At 44.3% G+C, this 13,781-nt stretch overlaps 1 protein-coding gene across 1 annotated transcript in view; it reads left to right on the forward strand.

Annotated features, from left to right (window-relative positions):
- The first annotated feature begins 6,219 nt into the window (after window positions 1–6,219).
- LOC139440254 (zinc finger protein 420-like) overlaps window positions 6,220–13,781 on the forward strand; it is a 34,072-nt gene continuing 26,510 nt past the window's right edge. The window contains 3 exon segments of the mRNA XM_071219810.1: window positions 6,220–6,378; window positions 6,995–7,159; window positions 7,269–7,317. Coding sequence (XP_071075911.1) covers window positions 7,303–7,317 — 15 coding nt within the window. The 5' untranslated portion in view covers window positions 6,220–6,378; window positions 6,995–7,159; window positions 7,269–7,302.

Raw genomic sequence — 13,781 nt, forward strand, 5'->3', positions numbered from 1 at the left:
CGCTAAGGGCCGTGCGTTACGTGAGATAACAGAGAGGAATACCTTACATCTCTTCATGTGGAATTTTTAAAAAGGCATAACAGCAGAGTAATGGTGGTTACCAGGAAGTGGGGAGATGGGAGAGGCATTTGAGGGCACAACCTTGTGACTGCTAGGTCAGTCAGTCCTGGAGACCTGCTGCATGGTGTAGGGATTACAGACCAAACTTAAACACATTCAGTTTGCTCACAGGCTGGACCTTAATTATTGCAACACTACAAGCAACTGTGAGATGAGACAGCAATGCTAGCTGAGTCTATAGTGCCAATCATCTTGTAAGAAATGTATCAAATCAATATGCTGTGCCCCTTCAACAAATAGTCCTGTGTGAAATAGAGCTCCAAAAATAGTGTAAAAATGACCCATCATGGATGCAGCTGGATTCTGTGGGTCCCTTCAAATCACCCCAGGAAAGGGCTTAATGTCTGATGGCAGCATCTGAACCTGAGCTGGTGGACACTCTGTAAACACAGAGACAGGTTGCATTTCTCACTTGGGAGTGCTGTCTGCCCAATGAAAACACATGTGGACCTCGATAAGGGCCGACTTCATTCAAGAAGTCGTGTTTTAGGAAGAGTGCTCCCATTTCAGAATCTGCAAGTGTCTCCAATAGAAACAGCGTTTTTGTTTCATAAGGCAGGGTAAGAAGGGCTAGCAGGGAATGTGTGGGAAGGAAGGCGGGGGAGGGGGAGGAGGCAGCCAAGCAGGGCTTCAGCAGGGAATGTGTGCTGTCTGTTATGTTAGGCCGGGAATATCCTCCAGATGCCTGAGAACAGTAGGTAAGGTCAGAGGCCCAGAAGTACTGAGAAAATGAAACTGCTGCTGTCCAAGTCCCGTGACCTGGGAACCTCCGTTGTCACCTAGACCACACCTCCCTTGTCATGGGTTCGTTCATTCTTCCATTCTTTGTGCATTCTGCCCTTCATATGTTTGAGGGACTGGCCATAGGAAGGCAAGTAAGAATTCATCACCTCTCAGGCAACACAGAAGTTTAATGAATAAAATGTCCTTGGGGAATTATTGACTGCTTTGGAGGCAACACCTGAGGAGGGTTGTGGAGGGCAGGTGAAAGTTCTCTAGGGAAATAAAGGGGTGTCCCTGGCTGGTGTGCCTCAGTGGGTTGAGGACTGGCATGTGAACCCAAAGGTCACCAGTTCTGTTCCTAGTCAGGACACATGCCTGGGTTGCCGGCCAGGGCTCCATCATGGGCTGCAGGAAAGGCAGCCACACATACATGTTTTGCTCCCTGTCTCTAAAAATAAATAACTAAAAATCCAAATAAAATGCTAACCCAGAAGTCAGCAAACTATAGTATCCTGACCATTCTGAATTGTATCACTTTCTTTTTTGTGTGGCCTGAGAAATACGCTTTCACAGTTTTAAAGAATTATAAGAAAAAAAGCAAGTAATACGCCATAGAGACTGTATGTGGACTGCAATGCCTAAAACATTTGATGTCTTGACCTTTATAGCCAGTTTGCCATCTTCTCCTTGTCTAAGCCAAATTTAGTTTCTCAAATGCCCTTGCTTCTGAGATCAACGATGCATGATGATATAGGGAAGTATTTCCTCAATTTAGCACTTCTAAAGCCTTAGGGGTTAACTTTTAGCACTTTAAACCTTGAGTGATTTTAGAAATCAGCCAAATGCATATTTCTATCTGAAGTGGATCTGGAATATTGTGCAGTGTAAAGTATTTTGGGGATCACAAGTCATGTCAATAAATTTAAATGACAAAGTATATGAAGAAATTATACAAAGCATAGAAAATATTCTCTGGACACAGTGGGATTAAACTAATCAATAAAATATGGGAAATATAAACATCAAAGATTGTACACTAGATTTCGACTGGCTCCAATTGAGGAAGTAAGCAAACACCTGTTCCGATTAGCATGAAAAGAAATTGTCCCTCACAGTCTACCATTTATAATCTTCCTGTGACTGCCTTTTCTTGCCAATTTACTGCAGAGGATCAGTTGCTGGTTTACATAGGTCTGTTCTCTAAGAGGACATAAAGACAGCTCTGTGTTCAGGAATGTTTTCCCAATCTATGGAGAGATGCCTGTGCCCAACACCCATGTGTTTTATGTGAATCAATTAATTCAGAAATACGTGGAATTAAAACCCATAAAGGTGAGTGGCACAAGAAAAAATTCACAAAGAAATTATAAAAGACTGATGTGAACATAGGTCCACAGTGGTATGGAAAGCTCTCAGGTCTTTGGTTTTCTGATAAAAGATGGTTGATTCAGCTTTCTTTCCTGAAATTTACTGAGCCTGGGAGGTAAGGCAGATGTCATGGTGAGGCAGGAGACAGCACAGGAAGAACTCTGACACTGCACTTCTGTTACTGGCTGTCGTCTAGCATCCTGGTTGCCAGGAAACGCCTTTTACCACTTAGGTAGAATAAATAATAAACGGAGGCAGGAGGAGGGAGGAGACAGTTCTCACACTAACTCAGCAGTCCTGAGCCTGGTCGCACAATATCGCCGAGTGTTCCAACATCACAAGAAACACTGCTAGCAAGAAAGAAGGGAAGTCCTTGAAATTTTATGTAGCATTTGCACTATCTGGGAAAGAAAGCCTTGAAACTGCTTTCATCCCAGGGCCTGGAATGTGGGAGAGGGTCACAGGTGCCCAAGAAGAAGCCCATAAAACAACTTTGTTCAGTATCTGGTCTTTGCTCTACCTCTGGTCACTACCTGTTTTATGAGGGACTCCCTGATGCTTACAGAAAGAGCCCGTGAATAAGTGGAAAGTGCCCCAATTTTGCTTAACTGCCTCTTGTCATATATGTGTTTTACAAGATGAACAAACAGAGTCTGGAACAAGATAAGGATTGAAGCTAACAGATCCCCCCATACACCTACGTTTGGGTAGTCACATTCTCCCAGGAAAGCTGGCGCCACATTTACCTATGAATCAATATGGAACTCCTATCCCACCAACTACATAAGTCCTCAGAACAAAGGGCCCTTGCACGGATGTGTGTACATGGGCTCGGGCTCTATCTCTCACTGTGCTGTTGGCTTCATGCCACTGGGCCTGTGGCCACACAGCCTGTCTGCCTGAGGACATGCTTATTGATGGAGAGGGCAAGGGAGGGAGAGCAGGAGTGAAACACCAACGTGGGAGAGAACAGTGAGTGGCTGCCTATGCTACGTGTCCCAACCGGGTCAAACCTGCAACCTAGGCTTGTACCCTGGTCAGGAAACCGGCCGGGGTGAGAATGTCCTTTTTCTAACTGACTGATCCATCTCTCTCATTCTCTCTCTCTGCTGCTCCCTCCCACTTTCTCCCTCCTTCCTTTTTTCTGGTTTTGAAATGTATGTCATTATTCCTATACCAGTTAGTGAAATTTTTCTTCATTCCCCAGTACTTTGCAGTACCATGTTAAAGTCAGTTGTCCATAGATAATCAGAGGTATGTCTTGTCTCTCAATCCACTCTTGCCTATTTTTCAGTACTTTCAGCACTACCACTGGGCTTCAGTTACCATAACTTTGCAGTGAGTCTTGGTATTTTGTAGAGGCTGCTGCTTGTTCTGTCTTCTTTTAGGGTGCCTTCAAGGAGATACAAACAGAACCACCCACATAGTATTTCTAAGGAAATGAATAAAACTGAGCCTCTAGTTGGTTTACAGAACACATGGAGAAACATTTGTGACAACATGAATGAAACAGAGGGCATTTAGTTAAATGAGCCAGAGACCAATACTGATACCGGGTGCAGCCAGCTGGCCTCCAAATAGACATTTGTATTGGGGTGCAATACACTAGGTGTCCAGGGAACATTAAAAAAATACACATATAGGATGTCCTCACCCCAAGTCTGAACTGGATGATGGGACACATGGAGCAAGGTCAGTGAGCTGTTTTGTATCGCACCATTTTGCAACTAAACTCAGGCATGGACATTGAACGTGTGTATAACTTTTAACTGGTTTCATGGATCTGTTGAACAGCTGTGGGCTTGCCTGGATCCAGGGAGATGCGAGTGACTTCAACCCCTGACTTACCTGGGAGGCAACTCCCCCTGGTTACAGCGCCTGTGTGAAACCTTGGAGATTATAGGCTACACACCAGGGGGCCAAACCTGCCCAGACTTTACTGTGACCAGCAAGAAAAGCTTGAAAAATTCGGGAATGCTGGTGACAATAGTGGATTGTGGGAGTAGTTGGAAATGTGGCTGCAGAGAAAGGTTGGAGCTGGGATTTAATCCTGGGCACAGCAGCCATTGTGAGTAAGGACCACAAGGCTTTCGGATGCTCCCTTTTGCCACATGGCATAGGAAGAAGGAGGGCCCTTGCTGGGAAGAAAAGGGGTGAAAGGACCCTTGCTGATGGGCCAGGAGAGGTGCCACGTGGACTTGCATTAAGGAGATTCCGGTGGTATAAGAGGGTGCAGCCCAGAGGTGGGATCCAAATAGGGATTTGTAATGCCGTCCAGAAGTGCTTGGAGATGATTGGCTCCACAACACAGGGCCACACCTGCCAGGAATGCTACTGGCTATGGCCAGTTGTGGGAGGAACCAGAAATGGGGCTGCAGAAGAAGATTGACACGGGGATTTAAACCCAGGCACGGCAGCCATTTGGCGTCTCTTTTGGGGACTATGTTAGTTTTAGGGGACCAAGGGGCTTTGGAAGAGTGTTAGGACCATGCGGCTTTGAAAGTGCCCCCTTTTTGCCACATGGAGGGTGCCGGGAGCCTGAATCACGATCTTCTACTTCTTTCCTGAGGTGCGGTACCCCAGACTGGGCAGAGGGAGAAGGAAGCACGGTGTGTGTCTGTGGGAATTTTAAAGGACTTTGGGATCTCAATAAAGACATTAAGTCATTACTCTTAAGCTTGTATGACTTTTGAGTAAATAATTCCTTTCCTTTTCACCAATATCTGACATTGAGAACTATAATTCCCCTGTGGTGAGCAAGGCGAATTTAGTACAGGAGGGTGCCGGGGGAAAGGGCAGGGTCCATTTGGTGATAGTATTGTGGCGTCCCCTCACAGATCCGATCTATAACAATACTGCATGGCGGAATTGTATGTGGAAGCTCAGAAAAAAGTGAAACTCACAGAAATATTCCAGAATGGTTATCGTTGCCTGGGGGGTGGAGGGATGGGGGAAATGGGGAGAGATTGGTTGAATGATACAAACCTGCAGTTATAGGATGATTAAGGTCTGAGGGTCTACTGTATAGCATGGTGACTATAGTTGAAATTTGCTGAGGGAGTAGATCCTTGTTTCTCACTATAAAAAACAGCAATGTGAGGTGTTAAATAATTACATGGTGGGGATCCCTTCACAATGTACTTCCTATACAAATTTCAAGTCATCACATACACTTTAAATATATTACAATTTTATTTGTCAATTATACTTCAGTAAAGCTGAAAAAAAGTTGTTGAGCCCGGACTGCTGTAGCTCAGTGGCTTGGGCGGTGTCTGCAGACCAAACTTGTTCAACCTCGGGCTGGAGCACGGCGCTGGGGGCTGGCCAGGCCAGCAGACCGCTGTTTCTCCCTTTCTCCCTCCGTTCCTCTCTCTAACAATAAATAAAATATTTCTTTTAATTGTTGAATTTCTTATGGTTCTTTGGGCAGGATCCCCTATTTCCACTACTATGTTTTGAGTACTCATGGTTCTTTTCAACCACCTTGTAGAAAAAGAAATATCTTATTTATTATGTCCAGGGGAGGATGAATGTAAATGATGATATGATCGAAGGTGCGCTAAGGAAAGAAACATTTTCCACATATGTTCTAGGATTTTCTAAGTTACGGTATGTCCTTCATTTACCAGGAAACTAATTTCAAAAATAAGCATTTAGCACTGAAAAGAAAATGGGAAACTTTTCGTATTTGTTCCGTGTGTTGAACGGTGACTTTTCCTTTTTGTATGACTCCCCCATTTCGGCATGAATAAGTCACATAAGATAAACTACACAGATGTAGATGTATGCAGTCCCAGGTAACACCATCAAAGCGACTTTGAGGTCCTGTGTTGGTCTTTTTGGCCCATACCGCCACATTTACTTTTAAATCGCGCTCCGTGATTCTTAAAAATTAAAAAAAAAAAAAAGTGGCGCTGGAAAGAAGGAACAGAAGAAATGGGAGGGGAGGTTACGTGCTAAAGTTGTCTGAGGACACATTTTTGAAAGTGACGACCCAAGTAAGCGCTCCCCTATGGAGGCTTCTGGGAAGTGTAGTCCGCAAGCACCTCAGGCAGAGCCACTTCCGCTGTGGGCGGGGGAGCGGGAGCCGTGGTTCGGATCGGAATTGTAAGCGCGGTCCCGGAGCGGTGTGGAGTCCCAGCTTTTTCCTGCAGGAGGGCGAGGCGCGTGAGTGTTCACTATCTCCTAGGAAGTTCGTGGGTGTGGACCCCGGTCTCCTCCTAGCGTGCCTGGGCGTGGGGCTCGCAGGTGCGGTCCGCTCCCGGGGAGGAGAAAGGCGGACGCATCTTTGCGTTCGGTCGGCTCGTGGAGTTGGGGGCGGGCGGGGGTCGTGGTTCCAGGTTCGAGGGTCTGTCGGTGCTGGAGTTCCCTTGGGTTCCTACGCCTGCCGGCTTGTCGTGATATAATCTTTTCTTTTCCTTTTTTAAGAATCAATTATTTTTAGAGAGGGGAAGGGAGGGAGCAAGAGAGGCACGGAAACCTCCGCGTGTGGTTGCCTCTGCAGCGCCCCCTCAGGGGAGACCTGGCCCCGCAACCCAGGCTCCCGCTCTGACTGGGAAGCGGACACCCTTTGTGTTGCTGGGCAGCACTCGATCCCGAGCTGCAGCTTCCGGGCAGTGATACTGTGTTTGTAGAGTTATTTTAATTTCTCTGTGTGTCCTGTCTACAGTGGAGGAGTTGTAATGTCACGAGACACGTGGGCCAGAGTCTGCCTCCACCTAATTGATAGTGTGTGGTTCCTTTTTGTTGTTTTTTTTTTTTAAAAGCTTTTATTTATTTTCAGCGAGAGGGGAAGGGAGGAAGAAAGAGAGGGAGAGAAACATTGATGTGCAAGAGAAAAGAAACATGGATCCACTGGGGTCCCTCACCTGCAGGCCAGGCATACACCCTGACTGGGGATCAAACATGCAACCTGTTGGTTTGGACCACGCCCAACCATCTCGCCAAAGTGAGGGGGCGGGTGAGGGGTCACTTTTCAAAATTCGCACAGATCAGCTATGTGCGCCTCGGCCTGTGTCTCATGTCCTCTCCGTCTTTTACCACTCCTGTGTCCCCAGGACTCTTGGACTTACTCAGAAGGAGCAGGAGAAAATGACCAAGTTCCAGGTGAGTTGAGTTTTGATTTTGATCTATTTGTTGTTGTTTGTTCTATTACAGTTGTACTAATAACTTTTTCTGATTTTTACCTCTTAAAATCTGTTCTCAAAGATTAGACACATCTTTTTTCTCTTCCATGAGAAGGATAAAAATCAGGTGTTTCTATGTGACTGTTAGTAGCTTTCATATTGGTTCTACTTTTGTTTTTGTATTTAATTTTTGTTTTTAGTTGTGATTTCATTTTAACACCTTCATTTCACAAGTAGTAGAGCAGAAATCCCTAGGTATCAAAAAAATTTTTAAATCCACATTATTGTACCCCTTAGGTGTTTTCCCTGTATTATATTTCATATACTTACAACCAGAGTATATTCACACTTCTCAAACTCTTTTTTTGCACTTAGTATTATCACTTCAGTTTTTTGTGATTCCGCATTCTTTTAAGTACTTAGTTAGGCGAATTGCTTGCCCAGTGCAAAGAACAAACCTGTAGGACTGCCTGTGAAAGACAAGGGTTTATTAGGACTTGAAGAGCACATCTGGCAGGCTGGTGAAATTCCCTCAGCCCAGGCTTTCCCAGCACAGGGCTATACAGAGGACAGAAAACAAGGCAGACAGGGTGTGCAGGTTGCTTGCATGCAAGCTGTGTGAGATCAGGGCGCTGGCTGTTTCCTCTGAGGTTGTTTATGGTCTTCCGCCACATCCAAAAACAGTTTCTTGGCCAAAGAGTTGGCCAGGCTCCCAGGTCTCACAGTTCATTTACACATGACCTTCACTGTGTTCCACAGGGTGGGAGGTGGGGGTGGAGCTTGGGGCGGGGCCCATGTTTCCACAACCACATATTGTCTCAAAGGGTTTCTAATTTTTGTGCAACGTTCAGCAGGTACGAAGATCCATATGCACCGGTATGCCTGTGATTGAATTTTGTTTTGATTCATGAAAGTTCTGAATGGGCTTTAAAAATAAAATATAATTTACTTACTAAAATTACAGGTTTTATGTGTGATGTCAGTGCTGGTGGTATACCCTGTTTTAAAAGTTGATTAATGACATTAGCCCACCACCCAAAACCAGAAATAAAACATTCTATTACCCCTGAATGTTCTCTCCTGTGTCTGTAAAATCAGTTTCCTACTCCTGGTAGGCATCTGCTGTTTTGATCTGTCATCACATGACTACTTGACTTGTTTTCAAATTAAATATAAGTAACGTATTTGTACAGTATGTGATCGTGGAGTTGTCTTCTCTCACTCAGCCCAGTGTTTCAAGATGGATCTAAGTCGTGTGTATCAGTCTGTTGTCCCTTTTCGTTGTTGAGTTGTACTCCATTTTATGAATACATGACAGCTGTGTTGAGGAAGGATAGACAAAATTCTCCTTTTGAAGGATGTTTGGGTCCTTTTACAGCTTTGACTGTTGTGCGTAAAGGTTGTTGAGGAGCGTTCTTGTACAGGTGTTGTGGACGTTTATTTTTATGTTGCTTGGGTAAACATCTGGGAGTGAAATGACTCAGCTTGTGGGGTAGAGAAATGCAAACAGTTGTCCAAAGGGGTGGTACCATTTCAGAGCCCGCACAGCATCTGGGAGGTTCAGTTGCTCCACAGCTTTGCCATTGTTTGATGTAGACCTTTTTGTTTTCATCAGCTCTAAGGAAATAACATCTCACTGTGATGATAGTTTGTATTTCCCTCATAAGAAGTGACATTGAATACTTTTTCATGTGTACTTTCATCTTTATATGCTGTGAAGCTTGTTGAAGTCATTTGCCCATTGTAAACCTGGGCTGCGAGCCCTGGCTGGTGTGGCTCAGTGGATTGAGTGCCGGCCTGCAGACCAGTGTTGCTGGTTCTGTTCCCAGTCAGGGCACGTGCCTGGGTTGCAGGCGAGGGCCCCATAGGGGGCGTGTGAGAGGCAACCACACATTGATGTTTCTCTCTTTCTCTTTCTCCCTCCCTCCCCTCTGTCTAAAAATAAATAAATAAAATCTTAAAAAAAGAAATTGAATTGTTAGAATAGCACCAAGCAGTCTATCAGGCATAGGAGGCCCAAGAGAGGGACAGTGCAGGAACCATGAGGTAACACAGATGCTCATTATCTGATAGGCATTTTCTTAATGTTGTGACATATACAGAACATGAAATGTAGCACTTTAATTGCTTTGAAGTGTACCATTCAATGTCATTGAGTCCATTCCCAATGTGTGAGTCATCACCACATGTCCTGAACTCTTTTCAGCTTCTGGAACTGAAGGTATGTGCTCATCACACTGCAACTTCTATTCCCCCCTCCCTCGTGCTTGGCAACCATCTTTTCACTTTCTCTCCCTATGTGCTTGACTATTCTACGTACCTCATATACGTGGAATTACATGGCTAATCATTTTGTGACTGGCTCATTTCACTTAGCATATTTTCTTGAGGGTCATCCATTTGAGAAGCATTTATTTTCCTTAGTATTTTATTGTATTTCATTATTTTACTATTGTATTTTTCTTAGAGACAGAGAAGTGAGAGGGAATGAGAGGGAGAGAAACATTGATGTGCAAGAGACACGTCAGTGTGTGGTTGCCCCTTGCATGCCCTCAACCAGGGACCCAGCTGGCAACACAGACATGCATCCTCACCAAAAATTGAACCAGCCAGCTTACGTTCACAGGCGGGCACTCAACCTACTGAGCCACATAAGCCACACATTTAAAAAAATTTTTTAATCCTCACCTGAGTCTATGTTTTTATTGATTTTTGAGAAGGAAGTGGATGAGGGGAAGAGAACAGAGAGGGAGAGAGAAAGAAACACTGATCTGTTTCCTGTTGCCTCCTGTATGCACCCTGACAGGGGGTTGAACCCAAAACCTCTTGGTAGATGGGAGGACAGTCCAACCAGCTAAGCCACGCAGCAAGGGCAGCTTAGAAGGATTTTAATGCAGCTATTATACAAGTATTTCAGCAAGCACTTACAGACAGGAAAGGTAAGACAGAAAATCTTAGGAAAGAAATAGAAAATACAAAGTAGAACCAAATGGAAATTTTAGAACTGACAAATATAGTAAATGAAATTTCAAAAACTAACACAATGAACAGCAGAGTGAAGGGAAAGAGGACTGACCTTGAGGACAGACGAATAGAAATGATTTTATATGAATCAAAGAGAAAAACCAACTGAGGAAAAATAATCAGGACCTCAGGGATCCATGGGACTATAACAGAGGATCTAATATACCAGGTATGTGGGTCCCAGGAGGAGAGGAGGAAGAGGGTGGGACTGAAGAAGTTCTTGAAAAAATATGGTGGAATAATTCCCTAAATGGAAGAGACAGAAACTTAGAGATTGATGAAACTAAGTGAACTCCTGGTGGAGGAAACCCAAAACGATCACACCAAGACATTTTACAGTTAAACTTCTGAAAATTAACAGGAAGGAGAAAATCTTGAAAGCAGTAAGGAAAAAATTCAAATGACATTGAATTTCTTAGCAGAATGGTGTAGACTATTTTTCAAGTGCTGAATGAAAAGCACTTTCAACTCAGAATTCTCTGTCCAGTAGGAATATCTTTTGGGATTAAAGGGGAGTCAGGACGTTGATATCTGAAGGAAATGAAGTGTATTTGTCATAAGCCAACTTGTCCTAAGAAATACCTAAAGTAATGAAGCAAATAATGTAGGATTTCTGATGTATTTCTTAGATATATCTATTTCTTTTGGATGGAGGGGAAGGGACAGAGAAAGAAGAGGGAAACATCGATGTGTGCGTGACGTTAATTTGTTGCATTTAAGACAGTTATAGGACTCTGGGAGAAACAAGATGGCGGAGTAGGTAGACACACTGGGCCTCCTCGCACAACCAGAACTGACAGAAAATCAAACGGCAAGGAAGTCCGACACCAAGTAGATAAAAAAGAAACATACATCCAGACCGGTAGGAGGGGCGGAGACGGGCACCAGGGCGGAGAGGACTCGCGTGGGACCGAGACTGGCGGAGTGTGGGACAAACGGGGCAGGCAGTCTGACCACTAGCAAACCCTGCGGCCCCACATTTGCACAGATAAACCGAGAGGGCGGGACTCAGAGTGGCGGAGAATGGGGCAGGCAGAGTGGCGGGTAGCACCCCGTGACCCACACTCCTGAACAGATAAACTGGGAGGAAGGGCGGGAAGCGAAGCAGACCCTGTAACCCAGGGCTCCAGTGCGGGGAAATAAAGCCTCAAATCTCTGATTGAAAGCGCCTGTGGGGGTTGGGGCAGCAGCAGGAGAGACTCCCAGCCTCACAGGAGAGGTCATTGGAGAGACCCACAAGGGTGGGCACAAGCCCACCCACTTGGAAACCAGCACTCGAGGGGCCCAATTTGATTGTGGGTAGCAGAGGGAGTGACTGAGATCCGGCAGAGTGGAGCAGGCGCCATTGCTCCCTCTCAGCCCCTCCCCCACATACAGCATCACAGTGCAGCAACCAGTGCTACCCCGCCCCAGGGAACACCTAAGGCTCCGCCCCTTTAAGTAACAGATGCGCCAAGACAAAAAAAAAGGCCCAAATGACAGAACACTTCAACTCCAGAAAAAATACAACTAAGCGAGGAAGAGATAGCCAACCTATCGGATGCACAGTTCAAAAACTGGTTATTAAGGCGCTCACAGAATTGGTTGAATTTGTTCAAAAAGTCGATGAAAAAATGAAGGCTATGCCAAGAGAAACAAAGGAAAACGTACAGGAAACCAATAGTGATGCGAAGGAAACTGGGATTCAAATCAACAGTGTGGCCCAGAAGGAAGAAAGAAACATCCAACCAGAAAAGAATGAAGAAACAAGAATTCGGAACAATGAGAGGCTTAGGAACTTCCAGGACATCTTGAAACGTTCCAACATCCGAATTATAGGGGTGCCAGAAGGAGAAGAGGAAGAACAAAAAATTGAAAACTTAGTTGAACAAATAATGAAGGAGAACTTCCCCAGTCTGGCAAAGGAAATAGACTTCCAGGAAGTCCAGGAAGCTCAGAGAGTCCCAAAGAAGCTGGACCCAAGGAGGAACACACCAAGGCACATCATAATTACATTACCCAAGATTAAAGAGAAGGAGAGAATCTTAGAAACAGCAAGAGATAAGGACACAGTTACCTACAAAGGACTTCCCATAAGACTGTCTGCTGATTTCTCCAAAGAGACCTTACAGGCAAGAAGGGAATGGCAAGAAGTATTCCAAGTCATGAAAGGTAACGGCCTACATCCAAGATTACTGTATCCAGCAAAGCTATCATTTAGAATGGAAGGGAAGATAAAGTGCTTCTCAGATAAGGTCAACTTAAAGGAGTTCATCATCACCAAGCCCTTATTATATGAAATGTTAAAGGGACTTATCTAGGAAAAGAAGATAAAAAATATGAACAGTAAAAATGACAGCAAACTGACAGTTATTAACAACCACACCTAAAACCAAAACAAAATTAAACTAAGCAAACAACTAGAACAGAAACAGAACCACAGAAATGAAGATCACATGGAGGGTTATCAATAGGGGATTGGGAGGGGGAGAGAGGGGGGAAAGGTACAGAGAATAAATAGCATAAATGATAGGTGGAAAATAGACAGGGGGAGGGTAAGAATAGTGTAGGAAATGTAGAAGCCAAAGAACTTACAAGTATGACCCATGGACATGAACTATAGGGGCGGAATGTGTGAGGGAAGGGGTGGGCAGGATGGAGTTGAGCGAAGGGGGGGAAATGGGACAACTCTAATAGCATAATCAATAAATATATCAAAAATGACATAAGTGGGTATGGTAAACGCACTTAAAGAGAAGTAAGGTTTCTACTTTTCATTTGAACTTGTACTATAACAAAAATAGACTGTTAAGTTACGTGTAAGTAATGTAATACTTAAAGGAACCACTAAAATTATACAAAGATCCTCTAAGACATTATAGATAAATCAAACTTGAATTTAAAAAATGGTCAAGTGACACACAGGAAAATAGAGGAAAACAAATGTAGAAAACATAAATTGGCAGACTCCAGTCCTAACATAAGTAATTCATTAAATGTAAATGGCCTAAATATGCCCATTAAAATACAGGGATTTGAATTGTGATTAAACAAATATGAGCCAACTTGCCCTGGCCAGTGTGGCTTGGTTGGAGCATTGTCCTGCACCTAAAGGTTGTGGGTTTGATTCGTGGTCAGGGCATGTACTTAGGCTGTCAGTACAGTCCCAAGTAAGCGTGCATACAGGAGGCCACTGATCAATGTTTTATGTCTCCCATTGATGTTTCTCTTTCCCCCCACCCCTTCCTCTCTCTCTCTCCCCCCCCTCTGTCTCTCTTTCCGTTTCTGTCTCTCTCTCAAAGCATTGCAAAAATGTCCCAACAATATGTTGTGAGAAACTCCCTTTAAATATGATATAAGCAGGTTAAAAATACCACGAGGAAAAAAGGTGTGTCATGCAAACATGAAAGAAAGTAGAGGTGACTAAGTTAATGTACAAAC

This window comes from Desmodus rotundus, chromosome 12, assembly GCF_022682495.2.
Source record: "Desmodus rotundus isolate HL8 chromosome 12, HLdesRot8A.1, whole genome shotgun sequence".
Lineage (NCBI taxonomy): Eukaryota > Metazoa > Chordata > Mammalia > Chiroptera > Phyllostomidae > Desmodus > Desmodus rotundus.